Below are 22,258 nucleotides of genomic sequence, written 5' to 3'. Positions count from 1 at the left end.
CTTCAGTTGAAAAAAATAATCAAATAAATTATCTACATTGTCATAAAACATGTCTCTCTGATTATTGCACACAATTGTATTTACTTTTTCAGTTTGCCGTGGTTAGCATCCGTGGACGTATCAACTTAGTATCTTGATGTGGTGACAGTACTTATATATACTCCAGAAAGAAACAGTAAATTATATTCTCCTTTCTAATAACCATTTTTTAACAATTGTTTTGTTTTCTGTTGTAATTCAATAGTGGATATATCTCAGACAGTATTTGCTGTGACTGTAGATAAACCTTGTAACCTTGTAACCTTGAGTTTATGCCCTAATTGATTATGTGTGTCATCACAAAATAAATAAATACAATAAAAAGCTACTTAAGGCAAAACAAATTATATATTTATGTGTTTTTCGCGTTTCTTCACTTTCAATAGCCATGATCTGTGTTGACAATCTTTCAGTGAAAAGTATGTGAAATAAAATAATCGAGAGTTAAATAAGACATTTTATGCACATAATGTCATGGAAGAGTTCAGCCTTTTATTCCTGGTTTTAGCTCATAAATAATAGCGGAACCTTTATTCGTTCCTTTGTTTCCTTGGACAGGCACGTCTGGTACCAAAATGGCGGCCCTGGGAGATTGTCATGGCAATAGTTTCAGTCTGTTCACGCAACAAAAGTCTTTTCTTACGTCTCCAGAGAAAATTCGCGAGCTGCTTGATGGAGGTGTCTCGTCGAAAGAAAGTAGAAATGTCAGGTAAATGAATCGTTCCAAAAGGTTGCCTTTAAAACGTGCCGCCATTAGCTTAGCCTTTAGCATCGATGCCACTTACCGATAGTAAACCTAGCAAAGAGTATGGTTACTGGTTTTTGTTCGCCAAAGAGTTACATTGACCGCGCAATGGACAAAAGCCTTGCACTATCACGCTACTGTAGAATACAGCTGTTTATTTGCCGCATGCATATTTATATTAAACCAATAACTTTGTACACTTTGTTATTTATGTTGTATTTGCTCAACAAAATGGAGTCTGTGTGAGTGGTGGCCAGACTAAGAGGGGAGTCAGTGGACATGTTGGACAAAAGGTAGATGTACCAGGTAAACGGAGAAGATGAGGGTCATGGATGTGGTGAGCGATGCAGGGTGTGAAGAGGACAAGTGTGAGTCTGGAGCAGGTAGGCTACTACATTTCCTCAGGCATCAGGGACTGTCCAGCCAAAATACTGGACGGAAGAGTAGGAGTCTCAAATATAGCTCTGTTTCTGTTACTTTTAAGGAGAAAAGGGATGCTTGTGTCATGCGTCTAATGTTTTTAATCAGCTATTATTTCATGTTATATACTTTTCATTGAGAAATTGTCAACATAAATCATGAATATTGAAGTCTTGGCCACATGAGTCACCCGTAAATATAAGATGTAAAGGGACTATTTTACTTTCAGTAGCTTTTCAAAGTCTATGGATTTACCTCATGAGGCCCACATAAATACAGGCAAAGGACTGCGTGTTGCCCCCGGGCCACACTTTACCCACCTGCGTAATAGAGGATGTGGAAATAAAGTGCTGCCATGATTACCTGGATGGGAAATGCTGAAATTCGATCAACAAATTGGTCTCAATTTGTGGTTAGTCGTCATTCTTCGCTCAGAGGGTGGAGATGTGCACTTGCCACTCCCAAACAATAATGACTTCTCCAGCAACTGAGCCATGAGTTCACCCCCAGTTTAGTCTTGTTTTTTGTGTGTGTGCGTGCGTGTGTGTACGGAACCCTTCCGGGGGCTGGTTATTGACACAGGTGCATGGGTGGCTGCCGTGATGAAGCAGTGATTTGCTTAAAATAGCTGTGTAATAATCATCCATTATGAATGACGCTGGAAAGGGGTGGAGCGATTTGGTGTGTCGTGATTCAACAAGTTTCACATTTTATTTGCGTTTGTATGAAAAATATTCAAATCATGACTGATCAAATGATTGCACTAGTGTCGGCACACAAATGTTGACCTGTGAAGTTAGTCGTACGGCAGCCAGTTCATAAGTGGGTTTAGCCAAAAAGCATTTATTAAAACCAACTTTGGCTCATGGGTGTTTGCTTAGAATCCTATTTTTTAAGGATTTGCACAGTGGTAAGCTAGGGTTTTATACATGCCGTGATATCAAGGAGTGTGATACCAAGATTCTGCAGGCCAATACTATGCTCAGTCTGAACATCCACCGGCGTCGAAAAAGCTCTTGCCGCTACATCGCCAGGGGTGTTCAGGTGCTTCACATTTCTTTGATGCCATTGTAAGTCATACCAATGATGTAAGCATCTCGCGTGCATGTCATTTTGGCACTGACTTATTTGTCATTGAGCAGATTTAGCGAGAAACAAAACCCAAACCGTCCATTATAATCTGCTCTTTAGACTACATGTCATATTACCGTTATGGTAGTAGGACATGCGACTACTGCTACTGCTTCTACTACATATTGTAATGATAAAGATAATAATAGCAACGTCATGTATAGAAAATGCACATTGTGTTTATAGACAAATAGAATCAATAATGAATACAAAAAAGTACACATACACAGTCTTTTCTCATCGCCGTAACCCTTTCCTTAGCCTCTCACCCTAAAACTAACCGCCCAAAACACATGGCTAACCTTAACCTGGGCTCTTGACTAAACTTAAACCTATTTATATTGACCTTGTTGTTTTGAAGTCTTCATCCTCAAATTCAGGTTTAACCTTCTGGGGTACGGCAAAAGGGCCCCACAAGTAGGTGTTTGACCAAAATTGGTCCTTGCTCGGAAAGATATGCTTAAACACACACGCACACACACAGTCATGTTTTCATTTCTTCATTTCATAGTTGTGAGTTGTTGTTAATCCTGTGTGCTTTGTCTCGCTGCAGTGAACAAACAGATGTCGATGTTCTACGGAGAAGCAGTCAAGCACCAAGTGACGCCACCAACAAAGACAGTTTCTTTTCACGAGTGGAAACTTATTCAATATCCTTTTATTTATTTTTATTTTATTTCTTTGGTCACACATTTTATTATTGGCCGTTTTTTGAAGTACAACACACAGTGAAACTCAATCCCACCATGAGGAAAAACCAGACACATTTGTATTCAGTTATTCACAGTTGTACATTGTTGATCAATTTTATTCTTACAAAGTCAAACAGCTGTTGAGGTGTCGGAATAAATCAGGGCAGATTCAGGTCATTGACATGCAATGCAGACACAGAAAAAGTGATCCAGTATCCTTAAATTAATATGTTCGGCGAGCATTAGCAATCACTGTTAAAAGTTCCAACAAACAAAGAATGTGTTTTCCTGATTGTCGCACTGTTTGAAATGGGCTGGCAAGCCTCGCACCCTCTCCCCGCTCATGTGTGCCCGGTACGGCTGGACGAATGTCAGCTGTGACATGCTCAAGTGTTGCAGCTGTCAGGCCTTCTTGTGCGCAAGCCTTCAGCCCACTGTTGACCTGGAGAAATGTGAGCATAGTGTTAATTTACAAATGCATTTTTTTACATTGATATGAATGTTGAGATTTTTTTAAGAGTGTCTTTGTTTGCACAGATAATTCACGTGTGGAAGAGCTGACCAGGCAGCTACAGACCCAGCATGAGAGATTTTGTCCCTGGCCTGACTGTCCATCTCCTGGTGAGGAACTTTCCTGATATTTCATCATCTTGGATGTGACCGATGAGGTTTCCGTCATTCTGGTTCAGTAGAAAATGCACCAGAGTCGACTTATTCTTTTGTGCTCTTGGTATCGCTCATTCATAATGACATGTTAACATGTCCGTTATCCATCCATCCATCCATCCATCCATCCATCCATCCATCCATCCATCCATCCATCCATCCATCCATCCTCTTCATATTCACCGTTCTCTCATTCTGCTTTAATGTGTCTCTTTGTCCACCTATTATTTGTGTTTTCTTGGGTGAGATGCTGTGCCACACATGAAGGTGCCACCATCTTGATTTTGATGTCGACGGTATTCAGTTTGGCATTTTGTTTGTTACATCAACAATGGCATCATTGACCTATGAAAAACATTTCATCTTAATGACCGGACTTCAAATTTTAGCTATTTTAGTTTATCTGCATAAAGCTATTTTAAGTTGCTTTCTGTGTATCTTAAATTTGATGTTACATACTGTGAAGTATAATATTTCAAAGCAGTTACCTATATCCTGCCACATTTTAGGGCTAATGTAAATGATAATTCTTTAAGTTTGTTTGCAACGTCTAGTGTAATACACAGAAAAAGAGCATCTGAATAATACTGTACAATTCATTTAAAAATACATTGAGACAAATGGAGTCATTTTATTTGCCATGTAAATATATACATTTAAAGTATATTCAAAAAAATTGGGTTTCAGGGGAACATTGGGGAATCTTCTGGTGATGAACTTAAAGGGAACCTTTGACTTTCACAGTCACTTTCGGAACAGAATTGGTTGTCCTTCTCAGGGAACGTGGCTTTCATTGTGCTACATCACGCTTCATTCAAGTTTGTTACTGAATACCTGAACATTTCTTGATGAAAAGAATAGTAATGTCATAATCCTTCCAGCCAATGTCGTAACCCCCACATTTGCTCTGGTCACCAGTGTGAGTGTGCATGTTTTGAATTTGTATTTATATTGCTGACTAAGATCACTTCTTTTCAATGCTCACACTCCTTGGCTCATTAAAAGTGACGCGCCTGAAAAAATAGAACATTTTATTCATGTTAGGAAAAACATGATTGGAGTCACACTCAATGTAAAGTAATAAGTAATAAATTAGTTAATTACCACCTTTTAAAATGTTGCCCGACTGGTTTCCCGGGAATGCATCCTCGCCCCGTTCTGGCCAGTGGTCAGACTCAATTATCATTAGTCTGACATAACTCGTGGTACTTAAAGCCTCCTTAACTGGCGCGGGGACCAGACAGCGACTCCTTGTGAGAACAGTGAACAAGACCGAGCTTCATCGTCACATCTGTCACTGGGAGCAACTGTGGCGGAGTATTTGATCAAGATTTCGGGTAAGTTATTTTGTCATGTATTTAATGTGCTGAACTCGAATGTTTAAACCAGGGTTGTCATGTATTGCAATTATTCGCATTAATGCCGTAGTTGACTTTTTGCATCTGTTCTAAATGTAACAGAATGTAAGGAAGGATTTGGAAAGGAAGGACTCAACATATAACGGATACAGTCCACAACATTCTTTGGAATGACTGAAAAGGCTCAGAAGACTCTGAAAGGATGCTGATGTTTTGGCATTAGGGGGAAGTGTCTTTAGAAATAGAAAGAATCATCCTCTCTCTTTATTTAACATCACGGTAGCCAATATTTAATAAGAACTCAGGCTGACTAAAAATAAGCAGAGATGGATTGAAGAAACACTGTGTTTTACCGGTTATAGTTTAAACATGAATGGTGCGCAGTATCAGGATATGTCAAGCTAAGCAGAGCTCCGCCCCCTGGCAGAGCCTTAAGTGCCGACTCAATTTCACGCACGTCATATTTCCTGTCAAATGCAGCATTCGTTCATAGCCAAAGGACTATGGACTGCTAGAATCCGACGCTTTTGCAAATGCTGTCCAGAGTCTGAACCTTTAGCGGCAATGGCGGCTTCCTCCCAGCATAAATAATCCACGAGACGCGGCAAACTCTGTGGACAGCCGAGGTCACATATTCTTCACAATGACTTTAGCCCCGTCTACATTAAAGAATCGCCTGGCGTGATTTTAAACCTACACCTTACAATCGAGTGACAGTGTCACTCTCAATTCCGCTTATGTCACAACCGCTCGATTGGCATCCACGGGTTCAGAACTAGGGTTATTCAAAATGCACACACAAAGAAGCGGATGGACAAACACGCGTGCGTTTTCACACGCCAAAATTTTTAGTAGCATTAAGATTGACTGTAGTTGAAGCGTTCATTGGTTTTTCATAGCCCTGGTTCAAACTTCATTATTTACTATTGTGATTTAATTTCAGATGTTCATGTTGCAAAAATATAAACCTCACATTGACTTTATGGTCTGGAAAGTTGTTCTCTTGTGTGTTAATAGTCTTATTCATTATTTGGAAATTATCATTACATTATGTTTTAAACAAATGGTTTTGATTTGTTATTTTCAGATGAGAATTTGCCATTTACTAAGTAGGCGGGTCAAAATGACCCCGAGGAATGCCTTGATCCTTCTTCTTTTAATTGGTGAGTAGAAAAAAAATGACTTGATGTTTGTCCATCTTGAATCTGTGGAAAAAAAATCTGACAAATACCTTGTTTGGATAGGAGTTGGAGGGCAAGGGGTTGCAGGAGGTCTGAAGGATACCCTGTGTCCAGTACATAGTACTGTCAACCCCACGACTGCTGTCACAACAGCCCCCAACTTCAGGAGCACTAACACGCCAAATACCACGCTGTCGTCAACCGTCTTACGAACAACAACAAGTGTAAGTCAGAGAATCACTACAAGTGCCACACTCCCTGTTTCTGAAGCAAGTAAAAACACTCTTGCATCTGCTGTGGCATCGTCCGCTGCTGCCCTTTCTGCCGCAGCTGCATCCTTTGCAAATGCTTTTGCAAAGTCGGACAATGAACCAACCTCCCAGACGATAATTCAGGCTGCAAACAATGCTGCCATTGCTGCGGCCCTCTATTCTGATGCTGTTCTTGAAGGACACGAGTCGCCAGACAACGTTTCCAGAGTGACAACAAATGCTGGAGATGCTACAACTGAGGCCTTTGAAATGATTGCCAATGAGTCTGCAAGCTTAGATCCAGATGTTGCAGCAAAGATTGCAGAGGCGAAAGTACTATTGTCCCAGGCATTAGAGGAACTAGAAGAAGGAGCAGTGAAGGTTCCGTTAGTTACAAGTATTGAGGATGCACAAGAGGCAGCAGCTGCAATAAATGATACAGCAGAGAAGGCTGCAGCTGCACTGGAAGCTCTACTGCCGGCCATAAATATGTTGGCAAATGCAAGTGAAGGTGATGAGAAGACAGCACTGCTGATTGCAGCACAGACACTAACTGTGGCAGCTGAAGCGTTGGAGGAAAACAGAAAAGTAGCAGAAGCTATTGTGGCTGCATCAACAGCACCAAGCCAAGAGGACATGGCAGAGAGGTTGGATGACGCGCTGATGTACGCAAACAACTCTGCTTCGAAAGCACTGGCAGCACTGGCGAAGGCAAATATTGGAGTAGATGCAGGAAACTCCACTACTTTAGCAAGAAGCGGCACAGCGGCAGCGATAGCTATGGCCTCATCTGCAACCTCAACAGCTGCATCAGTGGCAGCCATTGTGGCTAGCTCTTTTCCAAGGACCGTACAAGAAGACTTGTTGGACGCAGCCATCGCGGCTGCAGATGCATCAATCCGAGCAGCAAACGCTTCTCAGCGTGTGCTTGATGGAGCAACATCTCAGACGGAGGGACTGGTTCATGCCGCAGATGCCGTTCAGAAGGCTAAAATAGCATCCGACAGAATCTCTCAATTCATTGAGGAAGAAACAACGCTGAGTCCGGAGTTGAAAGAAAAAATTGCAGAAGCCGTGGCCAATGTATCTGCCGCAGCACAGAAGGCATTAGATGCTGTGCCGCTGTTGACTTCGGCATCTGTTAGTGCTGGAGCAGAGAAATTGGATGAGGCATCGAGACAGGCTTTAGAAGCTTCTGAAAATCTAAAGGCACACATTCAGGCTCTTTCTGCAAATATCTCAGCGAGTACAAGTCAAGAAGAGACAGTGGAGCTTGCGACTGATGCTGTGGAGCTTGGAGCAGAGGCTGCAAGCAAAGCCAAGGAGTCTGCTGAAGCCACTGTTGCAGTGATCAACGGGCCGGCAGCAGAGGTGGACGTGAAGGTTACAGAGGCCTTAAATTCAGCACTGAATGCAACACGAACGGTTGCAAAGGCTGCAGACAAAGCATTTGAAGCCGTTAACTCAGTTGGAGTAATGATAACAACTCCACCACCATCGATGACAGACACCCCAACAATCCCTTCACAAAACACGTCACTGTTGTTTGAAACAAGTCAACGCACTCTTGCATCTGCAGCAGCTTCCTCCGCTGCTGCCCTTTCTGCAGCAGCTGCATCTCTAGCAAACGCCTTTGCAAAATCGCAAGATGAACCAGCATCCCTTGAGCCAAGTCAGGCAGTAAAGGATGCTGCCGCTGCTGCTCTAGAACTAGCACACTATTCTGGAGATGTACTTGAAGGAAACAAGTCGCCGAACGCTGCTTCTGGATTGACCACAAAAGCAGGAGCCGCTGCCACCAAGGCCTTTGAAGTGGTTGTCAATGAATCTGCGAGCTTTGATCCAGAGGTTAGAGCAAAGATTGCTGTGGCCAAAGCACTGTTGTCTCAGGCATTACAGAAAGCACAAGAGGGAGCAGAGAAGGCTCCTTTATCCTCAAATATGGAGGATGCACAAGAGGCAGCAGCTGCAATAAATGATACAGCAGAGAAGGCTGCAGCTGCACTGGAAGCTCTACTGCCGGCCATAAATATGTTGGCAAATGCAAGTGAAGGTGATGAGAAGACAGCACTGCTGATTGCAGCACAGACACTAACTGTGGCAGCTGAAGCGTTGGAGGAAAACAGAAAAGTAGCAGAAGCTATTGTGGCTGCATCAACAGCACCAAGCCAAGAGGACATGGCAGAGAGGTTGGATGACGCGCTGATGTACGCAAACAACTCTGCTTCGAAAGCACTGGCATCACTGGCGAAGGCAAATATTGGAGTAGATGCAGGAAACTCCACTACTTTGGCAAGAAGCGGCACAGCGGCAGCGATAGCTATGGCCTCATCTGCAGCCTCAACAGCTGCATCAGTGGCAGCCATTGTGGCTAGCTCTTTTCCAGGGACCGTACCAGAAGACTTGTTGGACGCGGCCATCGCGGCTGCAGATGCATCAATCCGAGCAGCAAACGCCTCTCAGCGTGTGCTTGATGGAGCAACATCTCAGACGGAGGTACTGGTTCATGCCGCAGATGCCGTTCAGAAGGCTAAAATAGCATCCGACAGAATCTCTCAATTCATTGAGGAAGAAACAACGCTGAGTCCGGAGTTGAAAGAAAAAATTGCAGAAGCCGTGGCCAATGTATCTGCCGCAGTACAGAAGGCATTAGATGCTGTGCCGCTGTTGACTTCGGCATCTGTTAGTGCTGGAGCAGAGAAATTGGATGAGGCATCGAGACAGGCTTTAGAAGCTTCTGAAAATCTAAAGGCACACATTCAGGCTCTTTCTGCAAATATCTCAGCAAGTACAAGTCAAGAAAAGACAGTGGAGCTTGCGACTGATGCTGTGGAGCTTGGAGCAGAGGCTGCAAGCAAAGCCAAGGAGTCTGCGGAAGCCACTGTTGCAGTGATCAACGGGCCGGCAGCAGAGGTCGACGTGAAGGTTACAGAGGCCTTAAATTCAGCACTGAATGCAACACGAACGGTTGCAAAGGCTGCAGACAAAGCATTTGAAGCCGTTAACTCAGTTGGAGTAATGATAACAACTCCACCACCATCGATGACAGACACCCCAACAATCCCTTCACAAAACATGTCACTGTTGTTTGAAACAAGTCAACGCACTCTTGCATCTGCAGCAGCTTCCTCCGCTGCTGCCCTTTCTGCAGCTGCTGCATCTCTAGCAAACGCCTTTGCAAAATCGCAAGATGAACCAGCATCCCTTGAGCCAAGTCAGGCAGTAAAGGATGCTGCCGCTGCTGCTCTAGAACTAGCACACTATTCTGGAGATGTACTTGAAGGAAACAAGTCGCCGAACGCTGCTTCTGGATTGACCACAAAAGCAGGAGCCGCTGCCACCAAGGCCTTTGAAGTGGTTGTCAATGAATCTGCGAGCTTTGATCCAGAGGTTAGAGCAAAGATTGCTGTGGCCAAAGCACTGTTGTCTCAGGCATTACAGAAAGCACAAGAGGGAGCAGAGAAGGCTCCTTTATCCTCAAATATGGAGGATGCACAAGAGGCAGCAGCTGCAATAAATGATACAGCAGAGAAGGCTGCAGCTGCACTGGAAGCTCTACTGCCGGCCATAAATATGTTGGCAAATGCAAGTGAAGGTGATGAGAAGACAGCACTGCTGATTGCAGCACAGACACTAACTGTGGCAGCTGAAGCGTTGGAGGAAAACAGAAAAGTAGCAGAAGCTATTGTGGCTGCATCAACAGCACCAAGCCAAGAGGACATGGCAGAGAGGTTGGATGATGCGCTGATGTACGCATACAACTCCGCTTCGAAAGCACTGGCAGCACTGGCGAAGGCAAATATTGATGTAGATGCAGGAAACGCCAGCGATACTTCATATCGCGTTTTTGCAGCTACTGTATCATCATCAGCTGCGGCTGCAGCTTCTTGTGCAGCGACTGCTGCCGCAGCATCGGGTGCCACATCCAGCGCTGTTGGTAAATCTTCATCTCCAGCAGCACAGCGTGCCATAGACGCAGCTAAGAAGGCAGCTGAACTTGCTAAACTAGTAGCCGATGGGAAAGCATGTTATAAACAGACAGCACTGGCCGTCAGAGAAGCTGCTGACCTGGCAAAAATAGCCGCAGATGTTGCCCAGGTCGAGGCAGAGACCTTTCTAACAGGAAATTCAAGAAGGAAGCGTGACATCTTTTCTATTGCCCTTTTACCTGCAGCAGCAGCAAGAGCCGCAGCAGCATCTGATCAGGCAGCAAATGCTACGTCAATGGTCGTCCAACGTCAACCAAATGCTATTAACGCAGCTCAGACTGCTGCTGAAAATGTGGCCTTGATTTCTGAAGAAATCTCAGACGATCTACAATTAGAGCTTGCGTCTGCAAGTGACCTAAGTGCAGCGGTGACGTATTCCATTTATGCAGCTCAAGCAACTGCAAAAATGTCGCAGGCCACAGCAACCGCAGCCTTAAGTGCAACAGGAACTGTGACTACAAATGAAATTGCATTATTAGTGGCCAATTCAGCAAAGACAACTGCCGGGTCTGCCGAAGCCACAGCCATCGCAGCACTTGCATCTCTCCCACTTGAGGCTCTATTGCCAGTTAACAGGTCCACACAAACAACAACACCGTCTCTTGTAAGTGCAAACGGCACCGTCTCCATTACAACGTCAACATCTGCTGCGGCAGCTGCGGCAGCTATGGCAGCGTCAACAGCAATGGTCCTTGGCGTATCAGATGAGGCCAAGAGGGCAGCAGCTGCTGCTGAGATTGCAGCTAATGCATCGATACAGCTTGCACAAGGAAAACTTTCACCCTTGAAGGCTGCAGCTGCTGCCAGACGTGCGGCAGATGAGGCAGAAGCCGCAGCCAATGCTGCGGTTAGGGCAGCGAACTCCTCAGCTATCAGGAACGCTCAAAGTATTGCACAAGTGGCTTTAGACGCCGCATCAGCAGCACGGAAAGCAGCCGAGGCAGCGACTCTCGCCTCCTCCGGAACAACAGACGCGATCAAGGAAACTGGAGCTGCTGCTGAAATGCTGAGGGATGCAGCAAATAATACTTTGGCCATTTTGAAAGCTGCGCAGCAACAACCAGAGCTCTCCTCAATCATCCAGGCGGAGTTGGTGGCTCGTATGGTGGAGGCAACCGGCATCATCACTGAAAGAGCTGCAGATGCCGCGGCAGCAAACGAGCAAGAGCTGATGGGGATCTTGTCAGAGGCTGCGGCAAAGGCAGCGTTGTCTGCCTCTCAAGCTGCAGCTGCAACCGTCGTGACTGTGTCAAGTGTGCAACTGACAACACCTGCAAGTGGTAGTACTGCTCCTCTGTCCCTGCCAACACAGTCCACTGCCGTGGCACGATCACGTGAGTTAGCTGTGTCTGCAGCAACCTCTGCCGCCTCCGCGTCAGCGGCATTGGCAGCGACTGCCTCCATTCTGAGTGGAGTATCACCACGTGGGGCAGCTAAAGCAGCTGTGATCGCTGCTAAGGAGGCAGCACGAGCCAGTCAGTTAATTGGGGCAACGTCAATGCCAGCGGCAGTCAAAGCTGCCAAGGAGGCGGCGGCAGCAGCTAAAGTGGCAGCTAAGGCAGCCTTGGTGGAGGCAGCAAGAGATCCTGAATCCCTTGTCAAAATAGAAGTCGCAAAAGCAGCAAGTCGGGCAGCGAATGCTGCGAAGAATGCAGCAGCCGCAGCAGCTGCTGCAGCCCGAGCCAACACAACCCTGCAGTCAATGGCACAGGTCGAAAAGCTTGCCAAAGCTGTCACAACTGAGAACGATGTGGTGAAGGAAGACCTGCTGAAGATCCAAGCAGAAATGGGACCAGAAAGGCCTGTGATAGACTCAGTGGTTGTGAGCCACATGTCTTACGCCACAGCAATGGTATCTGAAAAAGTAATTGCAGGACTCACTGGCCCCGTTTTCTTGCCAGTTGCAGACTTGTTGCAACTTGCAGATGCGGCAGCAGCATCTGCTCTTGCAACAGTAACAGCCGCCGAGGCAGCAGTCAACTTGTACACTGGAACAGGATCTGGAGATGGTTCAGACGGGGGATCAGGAAGTGGCTCTGGGTCTGGTAGTGGGTCTGGAAGTGGTTCAGACACAGGGTCATCCGGTGGGTCAGGAACTGACACCGTTTCAACTGCAGTCAACAACAGAAGCAGCATTATATTCATCAGCTTTATTGTTGTTATCGTATCGTCATTACTTCAATAACATGGACATTCAGCATCCAGTTCAATGGTTTTTGTTCTGTTCAACAGTCTAAGAAAAGCTGCACTGCTGGAAGCTCTCAAGATAAATGTTTATTTGCCCTGAAGGATCGCTTAAAATAATTTCTGTACATTTTTCTATTTATATACAGTCGCTATTTATTTTGTATCAGGTCAATCAACAATATGCTTCCCTTTTCTATTGCTGAATTGTATCTAATGTGGAAATTGAATGCAATATTTTATTATTGATGTGGTTATTAATCATTAAAATGCTCTTATATGAACACTGTCTGTCATTGTTCTTTCTTCCTTTGTTCATTAAAACTTGTTTTTGAGAGTTGAGTATTTAAAAAAGTTATAGATTCAAAAAGCGATTGACTGTGGAGAGAGGAAAACCCAAGTTCAAACTATTTTAAAGATGTAGGTTGATCATGATGTCTTTGACAACATAACATTCACAACAACAAATTATTGTTTATTTTGCACCAGCTTTTCAATAACACAATAAATCAGCATGGTGGCTATATTCAACTTTTTATATCACCTTATTTAAACTAAAGCTCTTTTAATGTCTTGAAAAAATTTTGTAGAAGAATTTAAATTTTATAAGAATTTCAAACACTTTCAGACTAGTGGAAACCCTGGACATTGTAGAGCGATAAACCAAATCCGAAGCAATCTGTTTGCTTTGGTTCAGAGATTCCTCCATGTTTGTTGTTGTTGTTCTCATCCTAGCTGCCACATGTCTGCTGCATCAGTGGGATCAGTGGAGCAGGAACTCCTGCACTGACAAAGGTTCCCTGTTGTCTTGAGAGCAAACTGTTCCATTCAATTAAATTGATGTTTTTGTTGTAATTAATTAATCATAATTTACTTGTTAAAGTCCCACCACAAGCAATAAACCATCTCTGGATTGTAAATGGACCTCATACGTACTAGATCAAGGGTGGGTAAACTGACCCACATTGGGCTGCAGTGAATGCAGGTGTTTGTTCCAGCCTATGATGCGCACACCGTTTAACCAGTGAGGTATCAGCTGAAGCGGGCCGCACCAGACTCGCCACACAACTGACACCTGATTGGTGAGGCCTTGTGTGCCAATTGGGTTAGAACAACAACCTGCACCACCTCAGCCCTTTGTGAACCAGTTTGTCCACCGCTGGTCTAGTTCAAAGTACTTGAAACAAATGGGCGTTGAAGGGAAAGCAAAGCGTTGTCTACAGACAATTTGAGATTATACAGTCTGCTTAAAAGTGTTAGATAAGGAATGAATTAAATTACCTATCAATAATCTGGTTACATTTTTGTTGAAACCTGTCACTGCTTGGCAAAATATTATCACAATTTTGTTGTCATTTGACCCAGATATTTGGTGCTGTTGGCTCACTCAGGCCATGTCCATCAGTTCTCACGTGGATCAATTGCAGCCAAATGTGAAGCAGATGCGTCGAAAATCAGCTCTTCTCAATTGGAGATCATGGTTCCCAGTCAGAAAAGGAATTGACTGGTGCGAGTCACGTTGCAGGAGATACTGTCCCCCCATCTGGAGGAGTTCAAGTGTCTTCGGGGTATTTATGAGTGAGGGAACGATGGACGGATCTTTAGTGTGTCCACTGTCCTGACGACTTGGCTGGTCTTGGTGAGGCTGGCCGAAAGAAGAACCTCTAGACCTGGTCTACTGCCACCATGATCACAAGCTTTGGTTGGTGAAGCAACTAGATTGCAGATACGAGTAGCCGAGACGAGTGGCTGGACTCTGTCAGCGACTCGGTGAGAAGCTCAGTCGTCTGGGAGACACGCAACATGGAACTATTGCTCCTCCACATCGAGAGAAGCCAGTTTTCAGATGCCTCCTGCCATGTACAACTTGGAGGTGGCCCCAGGGCCGAATCATGGGGTCTGAGATGTGGCTTTCTGGCTCGGGAAGTGAAAGAAAATGGAAAAATGAAACGGCCTCCATTGTTATTACACCACCAGTAGTAACATATAACTACATATGCCCCTCCTGGATACATACAAACATAAGGATCACATGAGAAATGGAGGAAGGGAAAGGGAGACAGAAAAAAGCAACGCCCAAACTAGGCTCCTGTGGAGTGGCAACATTGAAGACACAAGAATTTGAGGACATATGGGAGGAGAATTCAGTTGGGGTGGAAGGATTGAAAGCGCAGATATTGGTATCTGTGAGCCAATGAATGTGACGAATAATTTTGGGTCATCGCCGATGCTGGAGTTGTCCATCTGTCCTTGAGTCTCCCGGTGCTTGCTTATTATGTCAGTATTTGATGGCCAGATTTAGCCGGCAACTTCTCAGCTCCGAGCTCAGAAATCACAGCCAGGTTGCGATTGCGCTCACGTGGATCAAGAGTGTTGGCAGCCCTGCACATCAGTCGTGGCGAGCAGCTTCACAATAGCCAAAAGTGCTGCCGGCGATTTCCATCCAGGAAGCTACTTCGTCCCATCAGCAGTAAACCTGTCATCACAATTCTAGTTACATACACTGAGTTTTATTGCTCAGATTTCTGCCCTCTTGACCCGGGGGGAAAATGGATTCATGGTGTATGTTTTTAAAAAGTGGAGGGACATGTTTACTTGGATCCACAGTGCGAACGTATGTTTACTTGTTTCTACTTACGAAAAATGCCCTCATGGTGGTTGTCGTCGACATTGAAATTGCTTTTAAACATTTAATTCTGTTCTTTGTTTGCAGCCTATTGTATGAAACGTAGTTCCATTTTCTCTTTTTCTCTCACTTTGCTTGAGTAAATTGTCGGTTCTTTTTTTTTTGAGAATTGTTTCCCCTTATTCAATGGCTTCTTCTTCTTGAGGCCAGCAAAATTGCTTCACGAGCTTTTGTCATTGACAGTATTCATTGTGACATGATCAGTGAGAAGCTTCTGACTCTGAGTGAAACTGCGTTCTATGTTTGTGAAAGCAAGAAAGTCTGAACTTACCAAATGACTCCATTCGAGTCCTGCCACGGCTCTTTGTTTGCAGTGACAACTGACCGCACAAATGATGTCGTTTCAGAGCGTCTCTGGTTGGTATCTGCTTGTGAACCATCTACACTCCTGACTTCTTTCCTGGAGCGCTACGAAAGTGCCATCACACTCGCTCAGCAGCTGCCTGCCATGAAGCCAGAGCAGCTCAAGTCATTGGTGAGACTAAAATTCCACTGAAACGATGACAGTTTTCACGACACTTTCAGGCCCTATTTTAAAAATTAACTAAAATATTGATACTTGGCTCAAAAAAATGGCTCATTGTTTTATGCAAGGGTTGACGACGATAAGTTGAAATTACAAAGACGTTAACCAACATTTTGTTTCAACACAACTCAAATGGGGGTGTAAAATATTGATACGCAATATATTGAAATACTAGATTCCACGATGTAGTATCAATATTTTGGCTGAACTATCTCAATACTCGATTGTGTGATTGATGTAGTCATGATATTTTAAGTACTTTGGCTGCTGCCTTTGTGATGTGTTTGATACAAATGCTTTCTTTTTGCATTATTTTTTTGTTAAGGGAGTGATTCATTTCTCAGCTGGAATGCGAAATGTAACTGAAAGTCTAACTGAACTGAGGTCATAACAGTAAACTCGTGTTCACACATGTGATATTGTATTATATGGTTTCCCCCCTTAAAAAGATGGCTCTTATGACAATATACTGTATTGCTGAACTCACAGTATTTGTAGCTGCTTCTTGGAATTGTTTGGACAAGACATTGAGTTTGAATACTGGTGCTCTGTTTGCACTGCAACTACAGAATAATAAGAATAAGAATAATAATAATAAACGCACATACATATTGCACAGCGCATTTATCCAATCTATGTACTATACGCAAATATGTTTGCAAACAATCGTACCTCATTTTGCCTTCCAAGAGCGCTAAATAATACAGTTGGAGCGGCTGCACTCCTCCACTTGTCACTCAAAAAAAATCAAGATACAGACGAGTGATCGATCGACAGGCAGAGCATACATCTCTCTCTGTACATCAGGAACAGCGTGTGTTGAGTGTCTCCGCACGAGCAGTTACGCATGCGCAGGAGTCTCAGGATATTGATCTTGCACCGACAACTAAAGCTATTTCAAAATAAAAGCATGACCAAATGTCGTGCCGTAACGTAAGAAGTGCACACTTCAATGAACAGTGAAACTAGAAAACACAAAAAAAACTGCCTGCCAGTATTGCAATATATTGTATGGCCACTCCTGTATTGCAATGCCTATCACAAGATATCTATATATTTTATATTATATAAGAAAAGTTTCAAATGAAAATTCCTTAATATGTTCTTAAATTACGTAAACATGTCTTCACACTACCTGAACACACATGAACAAACTCTTTTTCACAGAATCGGTTCATTCATTCACCATGTTGTTGTCTCTCACCTGTACATTCCTCCAGTCCCTCACTGAGGACGTCATCAGTGCCCTGCTGCAGCTGATTGACAAAGAGCTGAAAGAGAAGAACCGGGCCCCGTGCTCGGCACCTTTGGATGTGCAGGTTGCTGCTAGTATAGTTTCTGTCTTCGGCTGGTCTGCCAGGTGAGAGTCATCAGTCCAGAAATATGGTCTTTGAATTGAATTTTACGTGCAGGATTGAAATTATCGTTGCGATGTATCAATAACTCGTCTCATTTTTGTCACAGCCTGGTACATCAAAGTGCAAAACTTCCCCTCCTCTCCTGCTCCTACTGTATGCGCAAGGTGGGCTTGTGGAACTTCCATCAGATGGAGTGGATGGCAGGTGACGGAGAAGCGTCTGCTAACTCTGAAAGCCCTTCGACTCAAGCGGCCGTACCGGCCCCTGCTGAGGTCCCGGGAGACATTTCTTCAGCTGCTTCACCCTCGTGTCGCATGAAGCTGAGGAGCCAGGACACCACCCGCCCTGACCTGGTGGGTGTCGGCCGCTGTGTGTGAGGAAAATGAAACCACCCCTGCGGCTATATTATCTTGTTCTCTTGGGCGTCAGGGTGAGACGGCCTCTCTGAGCCTTCTGACCAGGGGCAAGAGACCCGCCACCCGCAGCCGAGGACTCGGAGATGATCCTGGTGCCATGCAGCAGTCATCCAAGCGCCTGTGCCTCTCTTCGTTTGACAACACTGTAAGAGCAGACGTTCCACTTCTCTTCTCTTCTCTTCATCTGTCTGACTTTTATATGCTGGTGTTTAACACACATGGACAAGTCCTTTTGCTCTTCCATGTTTTCAGGGTTATCTAGTGTTGGTGAGATGAAATCTTGTTTATTTTGTTAAATTTGTTTTTTTTAAAGTGTGACATCATGTGGTTTTCACTAGGGCTGTCAATAGTCAAAGAGATATTAAGATTTTTAATCTCAGTTTATCGCACTAAAGATGAGTGAACTCTGGATTAATGGCTAATAAATGCATGTTGTTGAGCCTCTGAGCTTTTTCTGAAGAATGTTCCTGACAGTATCTGTTATGTTGGGTCGTTGGAGTAAACCAGTGCCTCTCATTCATTTTCTGTCGAGCCCCCCACCCAGGAAGAAGTTAATGTTTCGGGCACCCCCCAACTCTCTGCTGCCTCTTTTGTCTATAAAATTATTATTTATTATTCATTACTAAGTCCACCTCTGCATAACATTGTATCCTTGTTAACATAAAAGAAAAAAGGCAGTAATACAGATCAACTTACAATAAAGAATCACTTTATAAAATTTACACTTTGTTCTAGTACGGCAAAAAAGTATGTTCCCCGAGGTCAGATGTGCCCCCCGTGGCATCGCTCCGTGGCCGCCCAGGGGGCCCGCCCCACTTTTTGAGAAGCACAGAGACATATGTTGTTTACCCTTCACATGAAAGCAATGATCCTTGTGCTTCTCTAGGACTGTCCTCTGCAGAAGGAGGCATTCAACCCCATCTCACAGCACAGGGACTGGTGCCCCTGGATCACAGAGGAGAAGGAAAGCCTGGATTCAAATGCTGCCACTGTGTTGGAGGGAGAGTCGCCTGCACATCAGCGAGGCTGGAAAGCTGTCCTGGACCTCCTGGTGCCGGTCACCTCCGATCTAGGAGGTAGTCAAGTCCAGGTAACAAGTTCACACTTACCGCCAACTATGACTGTTGTCTCCCTGTGTCTCAGTTTGTTTGCAAAATAACGCCATAACAGGACATTTTGGACAAGGAACAGCTGGTTACATATCAGTGGAGCCTGAGATTCGCATGTGGACCTGAGGCTCGTTGAAAGAGTCAGTTTAATCTGTGTGCATTGTTCAAAGGACGCTGCTGCCACCTGCTGTTCTCATGAGTTATTTCATTCCAGATGCGAAAAACCTGTCAAAGTCTTCCGATCAACTAAATAATGCGCCCCTCCGGGATTTAGCTGACAATTTTTAAATTGATTGTTGCAGCCAAAAATGCCTGATTTTTCAGCATTAAAAAAAAAATTGCGGTGAGAGTTGGTGAAATGTGTCATGACAGCAGGTCTGTCATTTCTGACCACAGCTGCAGACTGAAGAGAGATTCACCTCTCTTCATTAAATACCAGCGTTTTTATTGTCACCGCTTCAATAAATGTCAAAACTGTGCTTCACTTTTTGATGGGCTGCCTTCCACTTCTGTTCATTTTTTATATAGGTTGGTGGTTCTATCATGTATCATGTATGTAAATGCATATTGAGTCAACTGTGAAAACACTAGCAGCAAAGTTGCATTGAGGATTCGTTCATTCATTCAGTTTATTCAAGTGGCTTTTTATTACAGATTTTCAGTCCATATTTTAGCCGTGGAACATAAGTCCACTGGAATAAATACACGATGAGCATCTCTGGAATGGAAAGTTTTCGTTTGACTAAAACTAGACTAAATTGTTGTGACTTTTAGTCGACTAAAACAGGGGTTCTGAACCTTTTTGATCTCGGGGCCCACCTTTCCCAGAACAAATGGACCCGGGGCCCATTCAAGTAATAGAACTGATTCATGACCCTTGATTTAATTTCTGATCAACAACCATATTTAATCTACTCATACATAAGCAAACCAGAACCCTTTGACATGACATGAAACCATGTGATCATCGCAAAGACATTTGTCATCAAAAAGTCCAACCAGCAGCAGAAGCAGCTGCAAGTCATGTTCATCAAATTTACTAAAGAAAAACAATAAAATACACTTTATGCAAACTGTTGAGAAAATTGGAAAAACTGAATTAAATTCTGAATTAAAAATAAAAATAATAAAACCTTGTCTAAGTAGCATAACAGAAAATTACATTTTATTGAAAGTCCAAAGAAGATATAAGTGAAGTGCAAATAAAAGTATTGCCATTTCAAAACTGCTTCATGAACAGTTTTTACTGTCATAATTTTTTCTTTCTAAGAACTTCTCCATAGTTGGTAACTATCTCAGATTTGCAGTTGTCAAGTCAATTCAGTGACTCACTGCTGCCCCCATAGGTGGCCCAGAGGAGCAAAACTAAAAAAAGTTTTAGCAGCCCTCCAGGGGGCGCTCGCAGCCCCATGGCTAAGAACAAAAACATGACTAACAACAATGATGTGTGAATGACTAAACGTGACTAAGACGAAGGATTATCTGTGACACAAGACCGAATTGAAAAATGAGTGACAAAATTAACCCCACACACGAGCGAACTCTTGAAATTATGTAATACGGACGTGTATTGCAAACGTGTTTTCCATCATGTCAGTAAGACGTGGCGATGATGACTTGTACATCATGTCTAATTGCCCATCTTATGTGGATTATGTGTGTTCAGTCGTCAGTCGCAGTGTTCAGGCAGATTACCTTTGTGATGTCAGCAGGTGTGGCTGAGCCCTCAATGTAACGCACATGAGCAACGTGAGTTTCACCCCACGGTGACTGGACTCAGAGGGAGTGTGGGAGGCCTGGACAGAGGCCGCAGTCCCCAAGTGTCTCTCACACGTCCCTGTCTCCCTCTGGATTGAGTTTCCTCTGGCCACAGAAAAACTGGATAGATTTGTAAAATATGAAGAATAGCAGCGTCATCAGAACATGCTGCTCTTCCGTGTTTGGTTTCTCTTCTTGATCTCGACAAGAAGCTAAAGCTTCTAAACATACGATTCAAAGCAGAGTGATGTCAAGCTTAACCAGAGACCCAAATCAGTACAGAAGAAACTAGAACAGCACTCAGAGAGCGCAAACCTCCACCAACTAAAACTGAATTCTGTGACGGGACTCGAGCCTGGTGACAGCGCTGAGAGAGAACTTGAAAGTGTCTACATCTTATGTACTTGTACGCCTGAATTGGTAGCTAGAAAATGACTCGGGTCAAACCCAAAATAGAATGATTTTGTTCCGTGTCCCATTTCACACATTTCCTGAGAATTTCATCTGAATCCCTCCATTGCTTTTCAAGGTTTTTTTTTTTTTTTTTTCACAGACCTACAACAAGACAAACCAACTGTAACAAATGGCTGGTTTGAGTGAAAGTATTTTTCAGTTCTGAATCTATTTTGAAAAAACGACTGGTGTTTCTTTTGCTGTGAGAAATAAATGTGTGTGTATCTATGACTAATGACCACATTCTTCTGGATTCAATTTGGTCTTGGACTCGGCCCCAACTGAAACACCGTGTCATTTCTCTTGTCAAGATTTACTCTCAATGTGTAGTAACACAATGTTGACAACCTTGGTTGTTGTTGTGATCAAGGAGAGACATGTTTCCAAGTTCTTCAAAAAAAGTTGATCAGGAGTTTGAAAAACGTGGCAACTGAGTGTGAACAGTGAAGCGAAAGCTGATAGTCCTGACTCTGAATTGAACCGAATACTTTACTTTATTCTTTCCTTGACGTTTGAAAGTCTAATGTGTTTCACTGTCTGTGATTTCAGGGCCCTCGGGACAAGTCCAAAAAGGTGTTTGCCATATTCCACCAGTGGCAGGTGTCCTCGGAGTCAAAGTAGAAAAACACTAGTGCCCGGGAGAAACACGTTTTTCATGATCCATCTGGAATAAAGAGCAGCTTACGCCCTGAGGTCTCTGCGACAAAGGAACAAAAGTCTGTTATCATGGAGGACAACAGAAGAAGACTCTACTCTACTGTGCAGCGAAAACTCATCTGCTGAATGAAATGTGAAATAATGCTTTCAAATGTCTGCCTGATGAAGCCTTTTCGTGTGAGGAAATTGTTGAATAAATAGTGAATTTGAATCAGGGCTGTTTGGAATGTTGAATAAACTTCTTTTTGTCTGAATAATTACTGATCAATGTAATATCTTAAAGGTGTTTTGGGGTCTGTGGCATAACAGAAGTGACAAAATACAGGGATAAATGCACAAAGTGGAAATAGAAATGAGCAAAAAAGGCTGATATTTTGTCGCTCCTGTAACAATTTCATGGCAGTATAGTGTAATGTAGCGTTCTTATTTGAGATCCGTCAGCGCCCTCTACTGATGCTTCTCTCATCCTACCGTCTGTGTCACTATTTTTTCTTCAATTCGTTACTTATAAACTATATTCAGTCACTCATTTTTTGCCTCTTGTGTCCATCACTGTGTCGGTAACACGTAGATTCAGTCTTAGCATGTTTCGATTATGACGCTTTGGTCCACTGGGAGTGAAAGCAGAGCCGGGAGATG

General features: G+C 43.8%; 2 protein-coding genes across 3 annotated transcripts; both read left to right on the top strand.

Moving 5' to 3' along the window:
• Positions 1-596: 596 nt before the first annotated feature.
• zc3hc1 (zinc finger, C3HC-type containing 1) lies at positions 597-22,085 on the top strand. Its single transcript, XM_053862500.1, has 10 exons — positions 597-748; positions 2,889-2,985; positions 3,329-3,479; positions 3,565-3,648; positions 15,690-15,817; positions 17,089-17,228; positions 17,333-17,579; positions 17,656-17,787; positions 18,529-18,732; positions 21,512-22,085. Exons 1-10 carry the CDS (start codon positions 615-617, stop codon positions 21,581-21,583), a joined length of 1,389 nt encoding a protein of 462 aa, XP_053718475.1. The 5' UTR covers positions 597-614; the 3' UTR covers positions 21,584-22,085.
• Positions 3,659-12,978, top strand: LOC128757310 (talin-2-like). 2 transcript variants are annotated; one of them, XM_053862495.1, is made up of 3 exons: positions 3,659-5,030; positions 6,139-6,214; positions 6,296-12,978. In XM_053862495.1, the coding sequence occupies exons 2-3, from the start codon at positions 6,139-6,141 to the stop codon at positions 12,655-12,657; spliced, it is 6,438 nt and encodes a 2,145-aa protein (XP_053718470.1). In that variant the 5' UTR covers positions 3,659-5,030; the 3' UTR covers positions 12,658-12,978. The 2 variants fall into 2 exon arrangements, with proteins under 2 accessions (XP_053718470.1, XP_053718469.1); XM_053862494.1 differs by having other exon boundaries at positions 3,659-6,214.
• Positions 22,086-22,258: the final 173 nt, after the last annotated feature.

This window comes from Synchiropus splendidus, chromosome 4, assembly GCF_027744825.2.
Source record: "Synchiropus splendidus isolate RoL2022-P1 chromosome 4, RoL_Sspl_1.0, whole genome shotgun sequence".
NCBI lineage: Eukaryota > Metazoa > Chordata > Actinopteri > Syngnathiformes > Callionymidae > Synchiropus > Synchiropus splendidus.
The sequence above is the reverse complement of the archived record's forward strand: the minus strand, read 5'-3'. Positions and strand labels throughout refer to the sequence as shown.

Coding starts and splice junctions, on each gene's coding strand:
- LOC128757310 (XM_053862494.1), top strand. CDS start 5,995: ATGTTCATGTTGCAAAAATATAAACCTCACATTGACTTTATGGTCTGG. Junction 6,215..6,295: donor GATCCTTCTTCTTTTAATTG/GTGAGTAGAAAA, acceptor TTGTTTGGATAG/GAGTTGGAGGGCAAGGGGTT.
- zc3hc1 (XM_053862500.1), top strand. CDS start 615: ATGGCGGCCCTGGGAGATTGTCATGGCAATAGTTTCAGTCTGTTCACG. Junction 3,649..15,689: donor GCCTGACTGTCCATCTCCTG/GTGAGGAACTTT, acceptor ATGTCGTTTCAG/AGCGTCTCTGGTTGGTATCT. Junction 17,788..18,528: donor TCTCTTCGTTTGACAACACT/GTAAGAGCAGAC, acceptor GTGCTTCTCTAG/GACTGTCCTCTGCAGAAGGA.